At 42.8% G+C, this 25,564-nt stretch overlaps 1 protein-coding gene across 3 annotated transcripts in view; it reads left to right on the top strand.

The window, feature by feature from the left end:
• The first annotated feature begins 1,898 nt into the window (after positions 1-1,898).
• MED23 (mediator complex subunit 23) overlaps positions 1,899-25,564 on the top strand; it is an 82,382-nt gene continuing 58,716 nt past the window's right edge. Inside the window, exons 1-11 of one of the 3 annotated variants that reach the window (XM_056856140.1) lie at positions 1,899-1,973; positions 6,288-6,319; positions 6,421-6,508; positions 7,169-7,293; positions 7,401-7,512; positions 9,665-9,763; positions 10,472-10,573; positions 15,447-15,516; positions 16,527-16,639; positions 17,545-17,640; positions 18,201-18,218. In XM_056856140.1, coding sequence (XP_056712118.1) covers positions 1,926-1,973; positions 6,288-6,319; positions 6,421-6,508; positions 7,169-7,293; positions 7,401-7,512; positions 9,665-9,763; positions 10,472-10,573; positions 15,447-15,516; positions 16,527-16,639; positions 17,545-17,640; positions 18,201-18,218 — 903 coding nt within the window. In that variant the 5' untranslated portion in view covers positions 1,899-1,925. Of the gene's footprint in view, positions 1,974-6,287; positions 6,320-6,420; positions 6,509-6,568; positions 6,584-7,168; positions 7,294-7,400; positions 7,513-9,664; positions 9,764-10,471; positions 10,574-15,446; positions 15,517-16,526; positions 16,640-17,544; positions 17,641-18,200; positions 18,219-25,564 lie in introns of those variants that run through there. The other 2 variants (XM_056856141.1, XM_056856142.1) reach the window with 2 other exon arrangements.

Raw genomic sequence — 25,564 nt, 5'->3', positions numbered from 1 at the left:
TCAACCAACAAGGTTGAATTTCCTGCATTGTACAGGGGAGTCACTGAAAAAGACAATCATGCTAGGAAAAGTTGAAGGCAGCAGGAAAAGAGGAAGACCCAACCAGAGATGGATTGACTCTATAAAGCAGTGGTTCCCAACCTTTTTTTGACCAGGGACCACTAGGACTTTTTTGTTCAGTGCAGGGACCCCAAGGTTCAAAATAAAAATTCAGAGAATTTGAAAATAAACTTTAATCATAACTGTTAGTTAAACATTAAACTTAGAATATTTGAATATATATATTTATAATAGAGAACTTTTAATTGAAAATATTAATTTATTATGGGTTTATAACTTTGTTTCGCAGACCTTAATTTAGTTCTCGCGGACCCCTGGGGGTCCATGGACCCCCGGTTGGGAACCAGTGCTATAAAGGAAGCCATGGCCCTCAGTTTGCAAGACCTGAGCAATGCTGTTAAAGATAGGACATTTTGGGTTGCCATGCAATTTGACAGCACTTAACACACACACACACACACAGAGGGGGTTGGACTAGATGAGCCTGGAGGCACCTTCCAACTCTATGTTTCTATGATTCTACTAGAACTGCGGGGGGAGGAACCCAATACAGTTGTTGGGCAATAGATTCAGGACAGACAAAAGCATTTATTTTTTCAGAGTAATTAAATTGTGGAATTCATTATTGGTAGTCATAGCGACGGCCACCAGTTTAGACGGTTTTAAAAGGACATTAGACAGATTCATGAAGAATAAGTCCGTCAGTGGTTACTGGTCATGGTGGGTAAGCGGGAATTTTGACATCCAGAAGCAGTAAACCTCTGAATGAAATCCAGTGGTGCCAAGCAGCAGCAGGGGAGGCTTTTATTGACCCTCTAGGTTGGCCACTGTGCTAAGCAGGATGCTGAATTAGATGGACCATGGACCAGTGGTCTGACCCAGCAGTACTGTTCCGACCGCTTCTCTTTCACACAGACACCCATTTTGTTTTGGATATAGTAAGGAATTATTGTGTTGCAAATGCTGTGGTATCTCTGTCCGAATAAACGAGCAAAAAATCGGGCTGAAACCACATTTGTTTTTACATCCCAGGCCATTTATGCATGGAAGGTTTTGCCTTGGGGTTTGCCACTCTATAGATGCACACTTTCCCCATCTGAATTCTCAAAACTCCATGCAGTAGCTTATTTTTGAGTTTTAAGAATTTGGATGGGGAAAATGCGCATCTATAGAGCGGCAAATCCAAGGCAAAACCTTCCATGCATAAATGGCCTGGGATGTAAAAACAAATGTGGTTTCACATTGGATGGGGAAAACGCGCATCTATAGAGCGGCAAACCCCAAGGCAAAACCTTCTATGCGTAAATGGCTCCACAGAACCGCACGAGGCCTACTTCCTTGCAAACACAATCAAGACCGCGTCGTCGGTCCTCGCTTGGGCATTTGAGGACCGGCCAGGGTGCCTAAACCGTCAGTGCTCGCTCTGGCTTTCGCTCCCTGCAGCTTCTTGCAAGCTCTTCTGGAGGCGGGAGCAGCGTGTAGGCGGCGGGCTTTAACATAAGAACGGCCCTGCTGGATCAGACCCAGGCCCATCAAGTCCAGCAGTCTGTTCACACAGTGGCCAACCAGGGGCCTCTAGGAAGCCACAAACAAGACCACTGCAGCAGCATTTATCCTGCCTGGGTTCCACCATACCCAAAATAATAGGCCTGCTCCTCTGATCCTGGAGAGAATAGGTCTGCAGCATGACCAGTATCCATTCTAACTAGTAGCCATGGACACCCCTCTCCTCCACGAACCTGCCCCCTCCCCTCTTCAAGCCCTCCCTTGAGCGAGAGAGAACCGGATGTGAAAGGAAGAACTTCCGGAGCGCCCTCCGCGGGCCCGGCGGTGGCTGCTGGGCAGGAAGCGGGCCGGCGGCCGCCATGGTGCCCATGGAGACCCAGCTGCAGAGCATCTTCGAGGAGGTGGTGGTGAGTCTGCCCCCACCCCCACCCCACCCCCCGTCCCAGCAACCCCGAGGAAATGGCCCCCACCCCCACCCCCGGGTGGCCGTGAATGAGCGGCCGGCCGGCGGAACGAAGGCGGCGGGGCCCGTTCATGCACGGGGGGGGGGGGTTTCGCCTTGGATTTGTCGCTCTCCTGAGGCACATTTTCCCCATCTGAATTCTTAAAACTCAACCATAACCCCCCCCCATGCAGCGTTCTGATAATTTGGATGGGGGGGAGGGGGGGACGTGCGTCTAGGGAGCAACAAATCCAAAGCGAACCCCCCCCCCCCGCATGAACGGCCCTTGGCTATCGGGGGCGGGAGGGTGGAGACGAACAGGCCGTGGCTGCAAGCGGGGGGGGGGTCGCTGTGAAGAGAAGGCAGCTTTTAGGGGCCGATTCGGTCATGATTGTTATGAGGGCGGAAATTCATTAGGGCAGCGGGCGAAGTGGGGGGGGGGGCGGAATGGACCAGCGGCCTTTTTTGGGGGGTGGGCGGCCGCCCTTTGTTGCATGAATCCCAGAGAGGCCCGCTGGGCCAAAACGGCACAGGAGCCTTATGGCACCGCGGACACGAACCGCTTTATGTCATAAATGTTTATGAGCTCCCGAAGTCAGAAAGTAAACTTCTTCTAAGCAAGTAGGCTCTGGATAACGGGCGCCAATGCTAAAACACACGTGTTGGTATTTCAGGAGCCACAGGGCCCTTCTCTTATTTGGCTTGAGATTGGAGGCTAGCTAAAAGGTGTTTTCTTTTGTCTGGGTTGTCATGTAGAGTAGCTTTGGAAGCAGTGGGGCTTTTCACATTTTTTAAGGCAGAGTGCAGTTGTTATGATGGGCTCTAAGGGCCAAAACGCACGGTCGCGTTATCCTCCTTTAATCCCTGTTTTAGCCAGGATCGAACGCACATTAGGTGAAACGCAGGCGTTCCATCCAGGCTGAATCCTGGCTGAAACAGGGATTAAAGGAGGATAAAATGACCATGCGTTTTCGCCCTAAGAATACAGTGGCCAGAGGATTGGGAGTTGCTTTGGAAAATAAAAGTAACAAGGAAGAAATAATCACTTGAAGTAATGGTATCGCTTTACTCTAATCCAGTTAGACCTCACCTAGAGCATTGTGTTCAGTTTTGGGCACCACAATTTAAGAAGGATGTAGACAAGCTGGAACGTGTCCAGAGGAGGGCAACCAAGATGGTGAGGGGCCTGGAGACCAAGTCCTATGAGGAAAGGTTGAAGGAGCTGGGTATGTTTAGCCTGAAGAGGAGAAGACTGAGAGGGGATATGATAACCATCTCCAAGTACTTGAAGGCCTGTCATAGAGAGGATGGTGCTGAGTTGTTTTCTGTTGCCCCAGGAGGTCGGACCAGAACCAACGGGTTGAAATTAAATCAAAACAGTTTCCGTCTAGACATTAGGAAGAATTTTCTAACAGTTAGAGCGGTCCCTCGGTGGAACAGGCTTCCTTGGGAGGTGGTAAGCTCTCCTTCCTTGGAGGTTTTGAAGCAGAGGCTAGATGGCCATCTGTTACCACCCAACTAGCCTCAGTGGGGGCACCTGAAGCAGTGCCTCCAAAAATGACCCAATATGGGAGAAGGCAGCCTTTAAGGTATGCTGTCTCCAAGCCATATAAGACAGTAAAGGTCAATACCAGCACCTTGAATTGGGTCCAGAAGCAAATTGAGAGCCAGTATAGATGGAACCAGATTGGAGTGATATGATGCCTGTGACCCACTCCAGTCAACATTTTGCCTGCAGCATTCTGTAATGACTGTGATTTCTGGACAGTCTTCGAGGGAAGCCCCATGTAAACCACATTGCAGTAATCTCATCTAGATTTTACCAGAGCATGCACTACAGTGGCAAGATTTTTTCCACTCAGGAAGGACTGCAGTTGATTCACCAGCCAAACCTGGCACTCAGGCCACTGCAGCCACCTTTTTATCCAATAAAAGGCCTGGGTCCAGCAGCACCCACAAGTTATGAACCTGTTCCTTTATTGGAAATACAGCTCCGTATAGAACAAGAGATATCCCAATTCCTGGATCAAACCTTCCCCCACCAGTAGCACCTCCATTTAATTAGGATTAAGTTTCTGTTTGTTAGCTCTCATCCATCCAAAAACTGCTGCCAGCCACCTGTTTACAGCTTGCACTGCCTCCCTGGGATCTTCTGGAAGCACAAAATAAAGCTGAGTGTCATCCACATATTGGTGCAAATTCAACCCTAATAGTAACTAGCACTTTGAATTGGGCATGGAAGCAAATAGGTAACCTGTGCAGTATTGGAGTTACAGTCTGTTACAAGTATCTGACCCCAGAGATGTCTTCAAAGGCAGCCTCACGCACAGCATGTTACAGTAGTCCAATCTGGAGGTTACAGTAGCATGGATCAGTGTGGCTAGATTGGCAGTCTAAACAAAGGGCCAGTTTTACAAACTAGATGTAGTTAAAAGGAGGTGCTCCTAGTAACAACACCAGCCTGTTTATCCAATGACAAGGCCAGATTGAAGAGCACCCACAAACTCTTAACACAATCTACTAAAGGGAGCTTAGATCTAGTAGATCAATGCTAGGCAAATATACTGCCATCTTAACCAGCATCACTTCTGTTTTGTCTGGATTAAGCTTCAGTTTGTTTACCCTCAACCACTTGACCACAGCCTCAAGACACTGGCCCAGGATCTTCACAGCTGCCTCTGGATGCTTTGACAAGAAGGTGCCAAGTTGGGTGTCATCCACCACAAAGCTCCTGATGATCCCAACCAAAAGTTCAACATTTCAGGCACTCTACATTTCAGGTTCTGACTAGCTAACGCTGCCTCCCTATGGAAGCTCCCTGTTTCCTACCAATTTAGTAAGGGTTGAGTTCCATTGAACAATTCTGTTAGAATAAGGTGGAAAAGAGGAGAATAATGTGGTAAGCCACTTTGGGTCCCATTAAGGGAGCAAAGTGGGACATAAATTAAAAATCAAAAGTGAGCATTGTGAGTAAACATATCTCTTTTCAGATCTGCACTGTCCACTCATCTTTGTTTTTGGGCACAATTCAAAGTGCTGGTTCTTACCCTTTAGGTCCTTAACAGCTTGGGGTTATCATCTGATGTACTAGAAGGACTGTCTTCTCCCATACTGTCCAGCTTCCTAGAGATGTAAAATTTCTGGAAATTTTGAAGGCACGGGGAAACCCTTGAAATTTTGGAAAAAATGAAATATATGCAGTATTTACTTCCTACCAAACCTTAACTAATTTTACTGCTTTAACAACAGCAAATGCATAATTTATAACTTGGCATATAAAATTGCAATATTTGGCATATTTATGGTGCTTAGAAATTTTATAAGCCGCCTACTCCCTTATGAACCTGCCCAACCACTATGGTCATCTTCAGAGGCCTTGCTTTGGGTGCCCTGCCTTCTGAGATTAGGAGGGTGGCAATCTGAGAGGAGGGCCTTCTTGGATAGGGGAGGAAAGTGTTTTTTTCTTCTGGGTTTTTTCTAGGCCCTGTAAGCCCTGCTTTCTCTGCCACGGCCTGCAATTATAGCCTTTTTTAAATTCCCCCTCCCCTTACAGGCTTGCTTGGTTGACTACCTTATTGTTCTTTAGGGGTCAAGTCAAAAATTTATGTTTTACCCATGCTTTTAAGTAAGGGTTTTCATCCTTCTGAAACTTTTTAAATTTTTGCTTCTAATATTCCTGGACAGGAGCCCCATGTTGCAGAGTGGTAAGCTGCAGTACTGCAGTCGAAGCTCTGCTCACAACCTGAGTTCGATCCCAACCGAAGTTGGTTTCAGGTAGCCGGTTCAAGGTTGACTCAGCCTTCCATCCTTCCGAGGTTGGTAAAATGAGTACCCAGCTTGCTGGGGGTAAAGGGAAGATGACTGGGGAAGGCACTGGCAAACCACCCGTAAACAAAGTCTGCCTAGCAAACGTCGGGATGTGACGTCACCCCATGGGCCAGGAATGACCCGGTGCTTGCACAGGGGACCTTTACCTTACCTTTTAATGTTCCTGGGGTTGCTGTTCTGTGCTGAATGAGTGGAACTGCGGGAGGTAGAAACTGATATTCTACTTTCTTCTGTTAGCTATTGATATTGATCATTGCACAGCTGTTTCTTTTTTGATTCCCTCATATTGTTCTTGCAGATCACTCTTCATTTCGGGAGATGTGCTTAGATTATTTGAACACTTGTTTTCTCTAAGTGTCTGTGGTTGAGCACATGGGAGAAAAGATGTAGAACAGTCAGCCAAGTACATTTTATCTGCAAGAATGACTCATGTTTGTTTGTTTTCTTCCAGAAAACAGAAGTAATCGAGGAGGCTTTTCCTGGGTAAGTACAGTGCTGTTTACTTGCTTGTAGGATTGTAAACATTTGGTTGCATTCTTAGTGATAGAATGCTTTGCAAATAACAGTGGTTTTGTTTGCAACAGCATGTTTATGGACACTCCTGAAGATGAGAGAACCAAATTAATCAGTTGCTTGGGAGCCTTTAGACAATTTTGGAGCAATCTTTCTCAGGTGAGTCTTTTGTTTGTTGCTGGTACATATTTTACAGCCTTCAGCAGTATACTATTTTGGAGCAATCTTTCTCAGGTGAGTCTTTTGTTTGTTGCTGGTACATATTTTACAGCCTTCAGCAGTATACTAAAAACACAAAACTTGATCTAAACAATTCCTAATAAGACTGCTTATCATATTTTTAACCTTTAAAAGTTGTCCTTGATCTAGCATGCCATAGGGTGCCTCAGTCTCCCCAGTAGCCCTTTTTTTCCTCTGATTTTCAGCAGTGGCTATCAAGTTATACTAGAAGGAGCAAGAGGCATTTTTTTCCAATGGTAACTTCACCTATGTGAAACACTCTCTTCTAAGAAACCCATTAGCATTGGGCACTTTTGACATCCCAAAGGAAAATGGAAGAAATATTTCAGAAAACATTTAATTTCATGGTGTCCTAATTTTTTTATGGTAAAATAAAATGTTCTGTATTTTAAGGCTGTGAGCTATTGGACTATCAACCTTTGTTATTCACTTGAATAATTTCTCATAGTGAAAAATTAGGAAACATTTTAAGATTACTTGCCCCAAGAAGTTATCAGTAAAAATGATTTCATTTGCTGTTTTTGTAAGTTGTAAAATAAGGAAATAACCTAACTGATTTTAATCTCTTTTTTCCCTCAGGAATCTCATGAACAATGTGTTCAGTGGATTGTAAGATTCATACATAACCAGCATAGCCCTAAAAGAATTTCCTTTCTGTATGACTGTTTAGCGATGGCTGTGGAGACCGGACTGCTGCCACCCAAGTATGTTCCAGCTACTTAAGGCTTGATCTTTTAGAGACAAGGCTTATTAGGATCTGCTGATTGTTCTTACAAAACGTGTCTCTCATTTTTGTTTTGAATTTCTCTAGGATGGTTTGTGAATCTCTTCTGAATTCTGATAATCTTGAATGGGAAAGGACACAGCTTTGGTCTCTAACATTTAAACTTGTCCGAAAAATAATTGGTGGCATAGATTACAAGGTAATCAGACTAAAAATTCCAATATAGCAACATCTTTTTGTCTCCAGCCTTCCTCCCAAGAGTTCAAGGCAGCGTACATTCATCCATTTTGTCCTGACATTCTGTCCTTTGCACCATACAACAATCTGATGAAGTAGACAAGACTGAGTGGGAGTGATGGGCCCAAGGTAGCTGATTATGGATTTGATCTTGCATATTCAAACATGAGGGAAACCCCATAAATACGGAAATGCTGGGTGTAGTTCTTCGTTTATAGTTCTTTGGGCATGGTTCACAGACTGCTCAAAACATGTGAAGGGCACATGCAGGCAAGACAAATCTCCAGCAGCTCGTTTGACAAGTCTCAGTAATCTCTCTGATGAATACAAGTGCTCTGCCTTGAACCCATCCCTAGGGAGAGGAATGCTTAAGCATTGTAGGTAGATCTAGCTAGCAACTACATTTTCTTGTTTTTTATTAGAGTTATGTAATTCTACCTGTCTATAGATCAACCCCAACTATCTGCTTTATAGAACATGTGCTTAGTCAATAAACCTGTACAGACCTGATCTCTAGTTTTCAAAAGAGAGCTCTTGGGATAAAACCTGCCCAGGGTCATCATCTTGTTTGTTGCAACTCTACCAGGAAAACATGCTGCATTGAGTGCAAAGAGAAAGAGTGGAAGAGGGAGCAGTCAATCCACATTTCTCTCTCACAGGCATTCACATTTCAGTGTGGGAATAGAGGGCTGACCAAGGGCAGTCTGAATCAGTGTTGAGATGGATCTAATGGAACTGTTAGTCCAGAAGTGAGATTGCCCACATATTGATGAAATCCATACATATGGTCCCATGGTAGTATATTCAGGTTAGTAAATAAAAAGTAGTTTTTTCTACAGGATTACTTATCTAGAGGATTACCAGTCCAATGCACAGAACTGGGACCCCAAGATGGCGGGGCAACTAAGCGGTTGGGAAGGTGACTCAGTCACAAAGCCTTCCCTCCTTGTGCTATTTTCCCAACCTAAAATGGGCCTGTGGAGGTGCTATTTGATCCTTTGAGGCTAGAAATATACAGTTAGCTACGCATAAGCTTCCTGGGGCCATTTGAGCTTAGAAAAGCAGCCTGGAGAAAAAGGGCTTCAGTCCCCTCTTTCCATGTGTCGCAGTCCCAATTTGAATCAATGCTCTTGGTAATTGAGTATCAGCTGGGAATTCCAGCACATGTCTGCTTGGTATGGCCCAAGGACAGACTCAGAAACAGAACTATGTGACTAGGCCTTGTGACCCTTGTTAGGAATTTTATGATCGGCTATAGTTACTGACTGCCCTGACCTGGATGGCCCAGGCTTGCCTGATCTCATCAGATCTCAGAAGCTAAGCAGGGTCAGCCCTGGTTAGTATTTGGATGGGAGACCACCAAGGAATACCAGGGTTGCTGTCCAGAGGAAGGCACTGGCAAACCACCTCTGTTAGTCTCTTGCCATGACAACCCTAAAAAAAAGGGGGTCGCCATAAGTCGGCTGCGACTTGACGGTACTTTACGCACACACACAGTTACTGGCTACAGGCATCCAAATAAGAGGTGGTTGTACATGCATTTTTTTTATATCTAGTGAGTTTCACTGGGCAACCATGTTGGTCTGCTGTAGAACAGCTCGATATATGTCCAGTGGCACCTTACCTATCAACAAGATTTTTAGGGGAATGTATATTGCTTCTTTTTTTGTTTTGTTTAATAAAATTTTAAAAAAGATTTTTAGGGGAAGAGCTTTTGAGAGTCAGAGCTCTCTGACGAACGGAACTTTGACTCTGGAAAGCTCACACCCTAAAAATCTGGTTGGTCTCTAAGGTGCTCCTGGACTCATCCAGCTATCAAGTGAGAAGATTGATGCATAGAAACTTGATGTGGTTCTCCTGTACTGGATCAGGGCAACTATGTAGAGGTCAGATATGTCCCATTCATTAAGTGAAGAGGGGTGACTGGAGGTTAACCCATTTGTTAAATTGGTGCATATGATAGTGTCTTTGAATAGTTTTTAAAGTGGGTAGCAGATTATAACATACAGTCTTAAAAACCAGTCCTACATGCATATATATCTTCTGTTTTGAATTTTCTATCACAGTTGTGTACAGGGTATCTCCCTTAATATAATTTTACCTGTATTTTATAGGGTGTACGAGATCTGCTGAAGGTTATCCTAGAGAAAATTCTTACTATTCCTAATACAGTGAGCTCTGCTGTTGTGCAGCAACTTTTAGCAGCAAGAGAGGTAAAATAGCAAAACTTTATGGGTCAAGTTAGATGTAAGACTGCATTTTCTCAGTTCTTGCATGGTTTTTGAGGAACCTTCATAATTTGCATTGTAAATCTCGTTAAAAAGAGATGTCTGAAAGTTGATCTTATCTGACACTATTCTGTTAGTAAAAATAGATCTCTGCATGTTGTGTGCAGATTATAATGCTTCTGAAGCATTACTTTGAGAGTAAGTTCCATTGAATGCAAATCTCTCCATTTGAGACTCTCAGATGGATTATTAAATGTGATGGTATTTAACTTTTCATTTAAAGTAAAGAGTTCAGTTACTGAAATAAAATATCCAGGTTGAAATATTTATTTCGATCCATTAATTTCCATGTTGCTCTAGCACAATAAAGTTCAAAATGGAAACTCAGTTTCATTTTCTATTCCTCCTGAAGGAAGTATGAAGTTATCAAGTATGGTGTTTTATTATTTTAAAATCAAAGCATTGATAGTTTTATGTTTTTAAATCTAAGTATTCATATCTTTTCAGCTATCACGTTCACTTTCAGGGATGTAAGAGCTTCCCAGCATACCTTGAACATGGATTTAAACTGAAAGCTCTGTTATCTGTATGATTGTAATTAATTCTGGCCATGTATGTGCTTCTACTACAGCTTCTATATGAATCACCCCCTTCCTTTTGTTAATAATGTATAAACTTTTTTTTTTTGCATAGGTGGTTGCTTATATTTTAGAAAGGAATGCATGTTTATTACCTGCATATTTTGCAGTGACAGAGATCCGAAAGCTGTACCCTGAGGGAAAACTTCCTCATTGGGTGAGAATGTATTTATTTTTTCATTCACTTACTTACATTATTTATAGTCTGCCTCTCACAAAGTGAGAAAATGAGTCAATACAATCAACGAAATGGGACATTCAATAGAAGATGCGTTAGGATTGTAGAAGTCTGAAACCAATTAGAAATCTAAAAGACAGAACTTGAGCATAGCATATTAACTGTATTTTATCTGGATGCAACTATTTTTAATGATTGTAACTAATTCCTATGCCATTAAAGGGTAATATATATAACTGGAGCATAGTGTAATTATTAACATGCCACATTAAGCAGGGCAAAAATTACATCGTACATCCTACTTTCGGTAAACTATACACAACGATACAGACCACAGTCCCTAATCAATTATCCAAGTAAGTTTATGAACCATTTGGTACAGTGCAGAAAAACCCTCTTGAATAATTCCGTTTACTTTTCTGACTTCCTCAGGCAGGTCATTCCGTAAGGTGGAAAGTATTGTGTATGAACTAATGTCTATGTTTTTCTGAAGCAGGCACAATGTATGGTAGGACAGGGCATTTTTTTACTCTTCCCTCCCCCCACCCCGTCAGTAAACAAATACCTTGAACCTAACACGTCATTGGTATGGCTCAGGGGTCCTCAACATAGTGCCCATGGGCACCATAGCACCCACCAACACATTTCCTGGTGCCTGCCATGTGTTTTTAGAAAGTAGGCTAGGTGGGTCTTTTGTCCAGCAAGATTGCTGATTGGCCACTAAAGATTTGATTGGCTGTGCAGATTTTAAAAAAAATTTAAGTTGCTGCAGCAACTGCCCCCACAGCACAAAGATATTCACTGTGTGGCTGAAGGTAAGCTGCAGCATCCATTTTGTGGATGGCTCTGCCTCTTGCAGCAGCCATTTTGTGGCTGTGTCCTCCACACTGTCTAAGAATTCCAAAGGTGCCTGCAGGCTCAAAAATGTAGGGGACCCGTGGTATAAACCTTGTCAAATCAGAAGCATAGTTGGTGGCAGATATATTAATGCCAGTGTGATGTCAAAGTTCTTCCTATGAATTGGGGGCCCAGAATAGTCTTCAGCTAATGCTAAATGAAAGCCACTTTGCTTAATTGTAGGATGATGATGATGATGATGTAGCACAGGGGTGGGGAACCTTTTTCCTGCCAAGGGCCATTTGTATATTTATAACATTATTCGGGGGCCATACCAGGCATAGATCTCCTGCGGGGGGGGGGGAGGCTAGGGTTGCCAGGTCTCCAGCCACCACCTGGAGGTTCAGTACAGGAATCCAGCCGTAAATGATGCCAAATGTATTCTGGCTAAATCTTTACAGTATGTAAAGATTTAGCCAGAATACATTTGGCATCATTTACGGCTGGATTCCTGTACTGAATTTCTCATCCTTTGATAATTGTACAGAGGTGTCTGATTTTTCCTTCACCACCTGGAGGTTGGCAACCCTAGCAGAGGCTGTGCAGAGAAGGAAGGGGAGGGATGGAGGGAAAGAAGGAAGGAACGAAAGAGAGGGAGAGAAAGAGAGAGAGGGGTTCCCAGCTTCTCCCCCTCACACACATGTGCAAACCTCCCCAGCTTCTTCCCTACCCCCCCCCCCACACACACACTCATGCAAGCACAATGGGGAGAAACCTCCGTAGCTTCTCCCCTGCCCCTCCTAGCAAGCAAGCACCTGGCTGCACTAGCAACTGGGAGCGACTGGGAAGTCGCCTCCACAGCTTCTCCCCCACCCCACCCCACCCTCAGCAAGGAAGGAAGGAAGCAAGCAAGCATCCGGCTGCACGAGCAGCCGGGCACAACTGGGAAGTCGCCTCCGCAGCTCCCCCCCACCCCCAGCAAACAAGGAAGCAAGCAGGGAAGGAAGCAAGCAATTGGGAAGACACCTCCACGGCTTCTCCCCCCACACACACACACATACACATGCAAGCACAAAGAGGAGAAACCTCCGTAGCTTCTCCCCTGCCCCTAGCAAGCAATCACCAGGCTGCACTAGCAACCAGGTGCAATTGGGAAGTCACCTCTGCAGCTTCTCTCCCACCCCCAGCAAGCAGGGAAGCAAACAGGGAAGGAAGCAAGCAAGCACCCAGCTGCACGAGCAGCCGGGTGCAATTGGGAAGTCGCCTCTGCGGCTTCTCCCCCCCCCTCGCGAACAAGGAAGCAAGCAAGCACCCAGCTGCACGAGCAGCCGGGCGCAATTGGGAAGTCGCCTCCGCGGCTTCTCTCCCCCCCCCCCCCCCCAGCAAACAAGGAAGCAAGCAAGCACTCAGCTGCATGAGCAGCAGGGCACAATTGGGAAGACGCCTCCGCGGCTTTTCCCCTGCCTTCCCAAACAAGCACCCGGCTGCACGAGCAGCTGGGCGAGATTGGGAAGTCACCTCCTCGGCTTCCCCCCCCCCCCCCAAGCAAACAGGGAAGCATATTTATTGCCTCAGGGCGGTGGGGCACGGCCGAAGCCAAGCAAACAAAGTTGGGCTGCCAAGAGAGCCGACCAGGCACATGTGTTCTCTCTCGCAAAAAACAGGAAGCAGAGAGACTTGGGGGAAACGCCCACACAATCAACCGTCTCTTTTGTACGCATGCGGTCCCGCCTTCCAGCGAAGCCGAGAGGAGGGCCTGGCTAGTGATAGCTAGTTCCGTGGAGCTCCCGGCCTCGGCAGGTGGGCCGTGAAGCTCCTGGCCTTGGCAGGCGGGCCGGGGGCCGGACAAAATGATCTCGCGGGCCGCATCCGGCCCGTGGGCCAGACGTTCCGCACCCCTGATGTAGCAAATTGTGAAAGTTGCAAGGCATTGTTCTGTGATCCTCATACCAGCCAAGGAAGCAAGTTTACCTAGTTTAGGTAAACTTAGAATTAAGCACCTTGGTTTTTGGAATCTACCAAGCAAGTAAAAATGTTATGCGCCCAAACAAACTTTTATTAGTTCCACTAAAGCAGTGATGGCGAACCTTTTAGAGACCGAGTGCCCAAACTGCAACCCAAAACCCACTTATTTATCGGCAAGTGCCAATACGGCAATTTAACCTGAATACTGAGGTTTTAGTTTAGAAAAAACAACTCATACATTCACATATTTTGCATTAAAAGAAAACCACAATAACAGAGCTTTCAGTGATGCAAACTTTTACCTTTCAATAAAAAGTTGTTTGTATTTGGTATGCATCTCTCCAGGACTCGTCCTCTGCTCAGCCACCAGACATTATTGCTAGGGTTGCCAGGTCTCCAGCCACCACCTGGAGGTTGGCAGCCCTAGTAGAGGAAGGGAAGGGGGAGGGATGGAGAAAGGAAGGAACTGGGAAAGGAAAGAGAATGAAGGAACTGGGGAAGGAAGAAAGGGGGAGGGACAGAGAAAGAAAGAAAGAAAGAAAGAAAGAGAAAGAAAGAGAAAGAAAGAAAGAAAGAAAAGGGGAAGGAAGGAAGGAACTGGGAAAGGAAAGAGAAGGAAGGAACTGGGGAAGAAAGGATGAAAGGGAGGAAGGATGGAAGGAAGGAAGAAAGTGTCCTGGGTCGGGCCTCAAGCTCCACCGAGGACTTGCTCCAGGGCGCATACCCGAAGTTCTGCCCCCCCTTACCGGAAGCTCTGGGGAGGTGGCGAGGCGATGGCGCTGGCCATCGGGCGCGGCAGCCCTGGCGCGGGTTCATCGGGCACCTCCCAGCTGGCTGTCGGCAGGGGAGGAGGGGGCGGCGAGGGCGAGCTTGCCAATACTCACGACCCCGCCAGCCTGTGGGCGACCTTAGGGGGCGGGGAGGGAGAAGGCAGAGGCCACGCCTGAGCCGGAGGACTCGAGGGTGGCTCTGGCTACCCCACAAGCTTACCGCAGGAGTCAGGGACGAGTGCGAGCGGGGGAGAGGGGGAGGACGGTGGGAGACGGCAGGCCTTTCTCTGGCGGCACCCTGGAGCTGGACTTTTGGGAGCCGCCTGAGGGGGACGAGGAGAAGGAAGGCGGCGAGGAGGAGCTGCTGCTGGAGCCTGGAGGAGGAGGCCCCGACTCGTTGCTGCTGGCCTCCCCGCCGCCTGTCAGCTATTGCGGGGCAAGAGGGGGGGAAGAGGAAGAAGCCAGCCGCGTGCGTGCGAGGCAGGAAGCTGACACTCCGACTCATGCACGGTGGGGGGAGCTCAGCTGAGAGAGGGAGGGGCACAGACGACCTGGGAGGCCTTTTGGAGCCCACCCGCGTGTGCCGGCAGAGAGGGCTACGCGTGCCGGAAGTGGCACGCATGCTATAGGTCCACCAACACGGCACTAAAGGAACTACTTAATCACACATCTTCTGAGATAAATGGCTTGAACCCAGGTGTCTGGCACTGCACTCAGAATTCTCCTTATTCTTTGTTGTTTTGCATCTCTGTGTATAGAGGAGAGTATTTAAGGTAGATGAAGTGAGGTGAACTGGATTCTGTTGCAATTCATACTTGATAAAACAGGTTCAAAATCCTTCTGCTTGTGTTTTGGATCGTATGGCAGCTAATGAGTGGGTTGTCAATTTTGATGATCCTCAAATCAATGGGTTCTGCTCATGGAAGAGGTGGGAAGGACAGTTTTGCCTCCTTTCTTCTCTGCATTGTAGGTCCCTGTCCCATCTGAGTGTTAGTCCATGCTGGTCATGTGACCCGGAAATCGATTTTCCATGGATCGGAAAGATCTGCTGGGGAGGAGGGACGAAGACCTGACAGCGTCTTCAGCTGATGGGTCCCTAAGTCCAACACCTTAATTAACAGTGTAGCTCTTGATAAAATTTTATTGCAGACTAAGATTAATAGTATTTGGATTAATTTTGTAATACTAATTAAACTTCATAATGAAAATAACTATCAAATAATTTGCTCAATGAATATCTTTTATTCAACTAGATACTAATCTCGTGCTTTTTTAAAAAGTTGTTAGGCAGCCTACTATCAGATTTTGTGGATTCCTTCAGACCCACGGCAAGAATAAATTCCATCTGTGGTAAGAACCTCTTTGTTAATTTAATGTACTTTGGTGGTAGAAAGTGCCATCAAGACACAGCTGACTTACGGCGGCTAGAGTTTTCAAGGCCAGAGATGTTCAGAGGTGGTTTTGGCCATGCCTGCTTCTATGTGGGCTGAGAGAGCTCTTAATAGAAGGTCACCCAAGGTCACCCAGCAGGCTTCATGTGGATGACTGAGGAATCCAACCCAGTTCTCCAGATTAGAGTCCGCCGCTCTTAACTACTACACCACGCTGGTAGTTTAAAAATCCAGTAGTACAATAGCATCTAGGACACAATGTGTGACTATAACAATTGTATACCACCTATTTTACCACCTATTCCTGAGGTCACTCAGGATTTGTCACTCAGGATAACCTAGGCTTGGGACAACAAAGCAGTACTCCAAGCCATAGCATTTATGCTGGGTCCCAGTGCTGGCAAAGGTGCATTAACTGTATCTTGTTATGCAAGACCTCTTTTTTCTGTTCTTGCAAGGATTTGAAGAAAGCAGCATGCATTGTAACTTCACTCAGAATTCGATTGGCCTTTGGGGCCTGTTAGGGCTTCAGTGGTCAGCACTGCTGTCCATTGGTTTTTAAGGAGAGTATGTTATTAGGGATGTATGCTTGTGCCTCAGTGCCTGTGCATGCATAGTAGCTGTGTTAGCCAAAGATACTGCTTGTAGCTAAAGCTCACATATCTGCACAAGATCAGGCTCTTTGGATTCGCCTTTCTTTTATACATACAAAATGGCAAGAAGACTTACAGACAAGTTTTCAAAGTCACTAGAAAGCTGAAATTTGCTATATGTGACTCAAGTCATTCTGATTGCTGGTAATATCTGAAACTATGACATTTGACATCAGTGGACAACCTAAGGCATGATGTTTATTTTATTAGCAGTGGCAGTACTCCAGTACAGAGCAAAGCAAGCTATATGAGGGATTATGTGATGGTTATTATTTTGTGAATCACTTTTTTTCCCCTTGGTGTCCAATATGTGTAGGAAGATGTAGTCTACTTCCTGTGGTAAATAACTCTGGTGCTATTTGCAATTCCTGGAAGCTGGATCCTACAACTCTTCGTTTCCCCCTGCGAGGCCTTTTGCCATACGATAAGGTATACGCACATGTGATAGTTGTGAAAGCCTTATACAGCAGAGCCCATGATTACTCCCTCTCAGATATAGTTTATGTTACGGGCTCTACTCCATTATTTTCAGAAGCACCTTATGAAAACACCTCCAATGTTAGTCTGTTCAGGTCCTTCTGGAGAAGAAAATTTCTTGTGTAGGCTGGTGGTGTTGTCAGTGGTCCTACCTCTGTTGATGCTTGTGTTGGTGCCACAGGAGAACTTTGCCAAAGAAGGGTATATATCTGAAGGAAGTGGCTACTACCCTAGAGGGAAAACAAGCTTCTGGAGTTGGCATTTTCATACAGACCTGCATTGTTCTGTAGAAACAGCAGTTAGTTCTTCTCCACCCTGTTTCCCAAACTCATCATGCATCTCTGAGAAGAATCCAGGGGAGGGAGCGTGTGAACAAAATACACATGGATAGTTATATATAACCTTTAGCACCATATGATACAATAAGAGGCAAGTAGAGGTAAGTTATCTCTGATCATTTAACACTAGTGTCTTGAGGTAACAAGCAAAAAGAGAGATTGTGAACTGCTAGTAAAATGAAGCTGGTGAGAAATTCTCGGGCATGCCAAATGAGTTGCTGCTTTTGTGAAAGTTTCCAAACTTGCAAATACAAAGCGCTGCTATTCATACAGTTGTACAGTAGCATTTGGCTACAGTTCTATTTGTGTGGACTATCATCATAGTGATAGTGAGAGGTAAGGTAATATTTAGGGTTAAACTGCTAACTCTGCTTCCCAAAGGAGGGAATAAAGAAAAACTTACAAATCACCAACCAAACATCCATCAAAATGACCTGGCCAGAGACTAATTTCACTTTTTAAATCAAGACTAGCTTTGTGCCAATACGCTGGTATTTGTTTCCTTTTTTTGTTTTCAAGGATCTGTTTGAGCCCCAAACGGCTTTGTTGCGGTATGTGCTGGAGCAACCCTATTCCAGAGATATGGTCTGCAATATGCTAGGTCTGAACAAACAGGTACTGTATTGTGCTACAATGCTGTTCTTAAGTGTGCATAGAATCTGCACTTTTTCTTTTCTCTTTTTCTTTGCTGAAGCTAACTAAGCAAAACAGTTGAGGATCAGATCATGATTTTTTTTCTCAGTACAGGTTAATTGGGCACTATTTTGCTATTGCTTTAAAGATGTCTAAATTGAAAAGCAAAGATTTTTTTAAAAAAAGAATGATATTTTTGCATTGCTTTTTTTCTCTATAAGGCCAGCCTCAAACGTACCCTAGACAGATATTAACTACAATAGTCATAGAGGGTTTTTTTTGTGGAGGGAGGGGGGTATAGTGACAGATGTACTGCTTAGATCAGTGGTCTTTAGAACTTTTCTGTCAAATACCTCAGCATGTTTTTATTACCTTAAGTGGTAATGATTTTTTTTTTTTTTTGTATTACCATGTGGGAGGGTCTGGTCTGACTTGGGGTAACTTGAGGCTGGCCTCATAGTCACTGTTTTGTCTTTTCTTTTTTTTTCTTCCTTTATTTTTGTTCTGTCCTGTCTTGTCCTGCCCATCCTTCAATGCTCTAGACCTTGAACATTGCTCAGGTATGTTCACAACCTTACTGTTGTATTGTGACTAACGATACGCTGGCTGCTTTGTAGCCACTGATTCCAGTTCGAGAATACACATCTGGCCAGGGCTTGAAATTGGTGGGACCATCACAAGCTAAGAGAAGGTCAACTTCCTATTAAAATATGAGGTTATAATAATGTTTCTCAATTTATTAAAGCCGTTCAATAATTGGATTGAGTTACCCATTGTTTGCTTGACCTGCCAACTTGCCATAGTTTTTGTTCAGACCATAACTTTTTGTTTGTATGAAAATGAGTTTCCCACTGAATCTTAGTATGCTTAAGATTACAAACCTGCAACTAGGAATGATAATTCTTAGCCTCCAATTTCCTTTCAAGTGTCTTCAAATGGGCTGAAAGAAAAAAAGGACGAATTAAAGTTACAACTAATTTGGTATCCTCATTTGTATGATTCTATAATTAATTATGGAGAACCAGCGTGGTGTAGTGGTTAAGAGCGGTGGACTCTAACCTGGAGAACCGGGTTTGATTCCCCACTCTTCTACAAGAAGCCTGCTGGGTGACCTTGGGCCAATCACAGTTCTTCAGCCCACGCGGAGGCAGGCAATGGCAAACCACCTCCGAACGTCTCTTAACTTGAAAACCCTACAGGGTTCCATCAGTCAGCTGTGACTTGACGATACTTTCTACCACCACCATAATTAATTATTGGCCTGTTTTAGTCTTAGGTGATATTTAAGCAAAATAAAATAGCGTTGATGTTTGCAATACTATAGTGAAGGTTGTGTCAGTGTTTCCATTTATTAAAAACTCTATTTCAGGGATTTGTACCTTGACCATAACATTTGCTTGATGCTGAAACTTTTGTTGATGCATTAAAAAACACCACTTATTTCTATATTTCCACATTTTTAAACCCTCACACATGTTGCCTTTGCAAAGGGATGATAAAGCAGTACTCTCTAGTGTGAACATAAATTTCTAACCGTTCCGTACTGTGATAAGAGTTACTCTTGAAACAAGCTCTGATGAACGGTACACGTAAGTTGTCAAAGTAATCCTTAACGCTTAACAGATATCTATATCTATAGATATATAGATATAGATATAGGAGTGTGCGCTTTCATTATTTGTTCCATAATATTAAATTGTAAAATACTCTGGACCATTGGTACTTCCCAAGTGTTTGAATACATCTTAAGTCCTTGGGATAAAATACACTGGGATTGTTACCGTGGCCTCCTTGAGGCAGATCTCTGCAAGCAAAAAAATTGCTGTTTAAAAAACTCTTTGCAGGACTTTCTCCCAAATTAGTATTAAATAACAAATGCAAACAATTTGGCTATTTCATACAAACAACTACAAATTGTTTCCTGTTATGTTGCCATATTTATGAAAAGCAGAACAAAACAATACTAATAGTTTTACTGAGAATATAAAGATATATGACCCACTAATCATCTTCTTCCAGCAATTTTCTTCCAACAACTGTTACTACAAACCAATACAGCACTGGTGAAATATTATGCCTTATCTTATGTCCTTCAGTAGATATAGCTAAGAGCATTATCATATTCATTGTCCTCAAGCCATTGACAGGTATAAATATTAATTAAGTTAGTATTAATTATTGATTAATGAATATTGATATTAATTTCAAATGATTGTAACATTATTTCCAGTTTTCTGTCCATAGTTAGTGTTTCAACCCAGAGCAAACGTTTATGGCCAAGTAACAAAACTTTGAAATTAATGGTTTTTAATGGAAATGCTGACAGACTATGAATTGTAGGCGTGCTGCCATAACAACAACAGTCTGTGGAATTTCTGTTCATTTATTGGTGAAAAAGCATGAGAGGGTTGTGTGTGACATTGCTTGGTGGGAATTCAAGGCTGTTGCTGTGAATCAATATTCAACTTATGTAAATTGGTTTGAATGTAGATTAATCTGTTCAGAAATGTGTTGCTAGCTACTTTAAACCATAGCCTTCCACTGCAACGGCTAGTTGTAGCTCCCATGCACTAATTGACTGTCATCTGTGGTTCACAAATAATTCAGTAAAAATAAACTTTAAAAATATAATCCCTGTGAAGACATTCATATCTTATGCATGGTGAGAGATCAGAATTGTATCAGTCTGCCCCTGGGGCATGCCTACTTGTCACCTGAAGTTTGTGTTTGACTGCATTTGCTTAGGGATATGTATATCTTGATTTTGTTTCAAGTAGATTGTGACTAGATGCACATTTTGCATTTAACCATGCTGTCAGAAACACTTTCCCCCCTTCGTTATATTCTACCATCCATTCTCTCTCCATGTTGTTCTTATTACCTTCTTTTTCGTCCCTTGGTATCTCAGGAAAAATTGCTGTTTAGGAAACTCTCTGCAGGACATTCTCCCAAATTAATATCTGCATTAGGCTCACAGTAATGACCTCTTCTCTATCCTGTCTGATTTGAAAGATAGTTCCTTTTTTCCAAGTCTTGCATTATCCAGATTGGAAGTTGGCTCCTTAAGATACATGTTTTTGCTGTAAAAAGAATGATTCTGTATCATCTTCTGTGTAGGCTGTACATTTGTGTAAAATTCATTAAGAACATCAAAATGTTATAAGCTTGTGGAGATGTGTGATTTCATAGAAATTTGAGGACATCTCCTTCATTTCTTCTAAGCATATTTCATTCAGGAAATAATACAGTTTACAGAAATCTTGTAAAATAATGGTTAGTGCATTGAATAAGTATTCTAATTCAAAATATTTAAATATAAGACATACTTTACCCAGTCATGTCATTGCAGAGTTTCTGTAAGGATTCTATAAGTTCATTTTAGAATAGTTAGATTTCCTTCAGGTATTCTAAGTATTATTCTTTTATTTCAATGCCTTTAGTAGTTGTAAAGATAGGAGAGATCTCTTTGGTTCCATAGTTTCATGTTAGAGCTGATACCATAGCTCTTACATCAGTCTGTTTGTTGACTGAAGGCATGAAACCATAGAGTCTCTATATGTTTGAGGTTTATGGGTTTGAAGCCCATGTTCAAATTATAAAAGGCTATGTAAAAGCCATGTTTGAGTATGCATTGCTGTATAGCTAAGAGCTATACTGTAATTAGTATTTGAAACTATGTGTAAAGCTTAACATTATGTGTAGAGAATAAACTATTCTACCATCTCTCTGGCAGTGCCAATCTTTAGAGAGTATTGTGTATAGTTCAGCTTAAGGGCTTAAGGCTCCATGGATCTCCATCCATGTATTTCAATTATATGTATTCCAATTAGAGTTATTTGTAGAGAAACCCCTAGAATATGCTCTGGTAGTGGGCTTCTTAGAGAAGCTGCATTTACATCTTGTCTGTCAAAACTAGGAAGTCTATATATAAGATAGATCTTATGAGAAGACATTAGTCTTGTTAGAACAAATGAGTTCTCAATGTCACCATATTCAGACATGGTAAGATCCATATCCTTATAATCCTTAGAGTATAAGGACCTTCATCACATATTTAGGATGAAGCATTGTACAGACAGTTATTCCAGACAGTCTTCAGAGAGACAGACTGTGTGGCATAATACCTCTCTCTGTGAGAGTTCTCCAGAAATTGAGACAAGAATAAATGATACCTAATTCACGCAAGAATCAGGTTTCTAATTCACGCAAGAATCAGGCTGCCAAGTTTTTACATCTTTTGGTAGATGGAGGAAGTCTATAGGTCAGACCATCAGGATCTTCTCTAACCCTTAGTCAGAGAAAGGTCTCTATTTATACTTTTTCAGAGCCATTTATCTTGTAGATCGGCTTCTTCAGTCAACTTTAGTTCCAGCATCTCTTAGCTAAAGCATTCTATAAATAAACCGTAACTTGTCAGTAGCCAGTAGCTCAATCAGTCATTCAGCTGCAAGCTGCATTGGATACAATACACTTCTGCCATCTACAATGGTTAAAGGACATGGCTCTGTCTATCTGACAGCTTCTGTAGCTGAGTGCTTTCTGCAGCTAAGACCTTCAGCTGAAAGAGCAGTATTAAATGTTTACAATATCAGAACCTTGAATTCTACAACATGTTGCCAATCTTGAGCTCATACAGCCATTTCAGTATTTCAGTGTATGAAGTGACATCATCTTTATTACACATTTTCATCTTTATGCCTTCATGAAGCCTAATGGGACATACTTCCATACCAACATTCTATTTATACGCTAGAGCCTGCAACAAAACCACTTCTGATCATCTCATACCTTGAAAACCCTACAATGAGACAATCCAAAATGAAAAAAATATATACTGCTGGAAGATAGTACCCCCAGGTTGGATGGCGCTTAGTCAGCTACTGTGGAAGAACAGAGGACAACTATGAGTAGCACTATTGTTAACAGTGAAACTGGATTAAAGCCAAAAGGATGTTCAGTTGTTGATGTGAGTGGGTGCAGAAGAAAGGTCCAGAGCTGTTTGACACATACAATTGGAACATGGAACGTGAGAAGTATGAATTCTTCATAGTCACACTTCATAGAAGGCCCATCAATATAACCATCATTCAAGTTTACACCCCAACTACAGATGCTGATGAGGAAGAAATTGAAAGTTTTTATGGAATTATCCAGGAAGAAATTAATCACACATCTAAACAAGATGCGCTGATAATCATAGGTGACTGGAACACAAAGGTGGGAAAGTAGAATCAAGTATTGTTGAAAAATTTGGGCTAGGAGCACAAAATGAAGGAGGAGAGCGACCCATAGAATTTTGTGAAGGTAACAAGTTTTTTGTTGTGAACACATTTCAGGCAACCGAACAGACGATTGTATACATAGATGAGATCAAATACATTACATAATCAGAAGCAGATTAAGCTCTATTTTCTGTGCTAAAACAAGACAAGGAGCTGATTGTGGTGTACACCATGAAATGGTAATATGGAAAATTAGAATAAAGACAAACATCAAAACATTCAGAGTTCCAAAATACAATCTAAACATTCCTGAAGAGTTTAAAGACCATGTGAAGAACAGATTTGCATTACTAAGTTCAAGTGAACATGAATCAGAAGAACTATGGGTTTAAACTAGAGATATTATCAGGGAAGATTGTGCAAAGATGATTTCTGTAGCCAAAAGAAATGAAAAGCCTCAATGGATAACTGATGAACCTCTTAAAATTGCAGTTTTCCAGTGACTGCCACATAGAGACAAAGAGAACTATTATAATTGTTAGTGTAAAGAAATAGAAGAAAACAACAAAAAAAGAAGAAGACATCTGTTCCTCAAGATCCAAGAAATCAAGGGAGAACATAAAGCACAATTAGGCATGCTGAAAGATCAACAGGGAAATATACTAAATAAACAGGACAAAATAAAGAAAAGATGAGAACAACACACTGAAGAACTAAACTGAAAAGATGAAAGGATGACAGATTCCTTCCAAGAAGAATCTTTTGAAGAAGAAACTGCAGTTTTAGAAAGTGAAGTGAAAGCTGCACTGAGATCAACAAGGAGAAACAAATCACCAGGAGTAGATGGGATGTTAATAGAGTCTTCACTATTTTGTTCATGGCACAAAAACTAGAGTCCATTAAAGTATTAACAAGAATGTGCCAACAAATATGGAAAATATAACAATGGCCCACAGACTGGAAATGCTCAATCTACATTCCATTTGTGAAAAAGGAGGCGTCAAAGATTGCAGCAACTATCAGACCATTACATTAATTTCTCACGCTAGTAAAATGATGCTCAAAATCTTGCTGTCTGTTACCATATATGGAATGAGAAATGCCAGATGTTCAAGCTGGATTCAGAAAAGGAAGAGGCACTAGAGATTAAAAAGGTAAAGGTCCCCTGTGCAAGCACCAGGTCATTCCTGACCCATGGGGTGACGTCACATCCCAACTTTTCCTAGGCAGACTTTTGTTTACTGTGTGGTTTGCCAGTGCCTTCCCCAGTCATCTTCCCTTTACCCCCATCAAGCTGGGTCCTCATTTTACCGACCTCGGAAGGATGGAAGGCTGAGTCAACCTTGAGCTGGCTACCTGAAACCGACTTCCGTCGGGATCCAACTCAGGTCGTGAGCAGAGCTTGGGACTGCAGTACTGGAGCTTACCACTCTGCGCCACGGGGCAATTTATGTTGGTTATTGGAGCATATGAGAGAATTTCAGAAGAAAATCCGCTTGTGTTTCATGGATTACAACAAAGCTTTTGAACGTGTGGATCATGACAGGTATGGTTGGTTTTAAAAAGAAATGAGTGTGCCACAATATCGATTATTTTGATGTGCAACCTGTACTCTGGACAATAGGCCACGGTTAGGACGAATGGTTTCCAATTGGCAATGTGTCAGACAAGGATGTATTTTATCACTTTAGCTGTTCAATCTATATGAAGAACATATAAAGAAAGCTGGATTAGATTTAGATGAAGGTGGAATGAAAATTGGCTGAAGGAACATTAAAAATCTGAGATATGCAGATGACACCACATTACTGGTAGAAAATAGTGAAGACTTGAAGCGACTACTGATGAAGGTTATAGCAGAAAGTGCCAGAGCAGGATTACAGTTGAACATCAAGACAAAAGTAATGACCATTGAGGAATTACTTAACTTTACGGTTGACAAAGGAGAAATTGAAATTGTTCAAGATTTTCTGTTCCTTGGCTCCATCATCAGTCAAAAGGGAGATTGCAATCAAGAACTCGGGAGATTGAGACTGGAAAGGATAGCCATGAAAGAGCTAGGTAAGATCCTTAAATGTAATGATATGTTGCTGGAACCAAGTTCAAGATAATTCATACTCTAGTATTCCCTATTACTATGTACAGGTGTGAAAGTTGGACAATGAAGAAAGCTGACTGGAAAAAAGTTGATTCATTAGCAATGTGGTGTTGGATGACAGTTTTACAGATACCATGGACTGCAAAATGACAAATAAGTGAGTTCTAGATTAAATCAAGCCTGAACTCTTCCTAGAAGCTAAAATGACTAAACTAAGACTATCATACTTTCATCACATTATGAGAAGACAAGACTCACTGGAAGAGACAATAATGCTAGGAAAAGCAGTGAGAGAAGATGAAGACCCAACATGAGATGCATTGACTCAATCAAGGAAGCTACTGCCCTCAGTTTGCAAGGCTATTAACTATAGGACATTTTGGAGGTCATTAATTCATAGGGTTGCTATAAGTCGACTTAACACATGCGTAGTTAATGCCAGTGCTAGTTTTTACAAAGCAGAACTATGAACATATTTATTTAATATATTCATAGCTCGTATCACACTGATTTATACCAAGTCAGACCATTGATCCATCTAGCTCAGAATAGCCTAATCTGACTGGCAGTGACTTTCCAAGGTCTT

The sequence above is a fragment of the Euleptes europaea genome, chromosome 10, assembly GCF_029931775.1.
Source record: "Euleptes europaea isolate rEulEur1 chromosome 10, rEulEur1.hap1, whole genome shotgun sequence".
NCBI classification, from domain to species: Eukaryota; Metazoa; Chordata; class Lepidosauria; order Squamata; family Sphaerodactylidae; genus Euleptes; species Euleptes europaea.
Note: the sequence above shows the minus strand (reverse complement) of the source record. Positions and strands in the feature narration are given on the sequence as shown.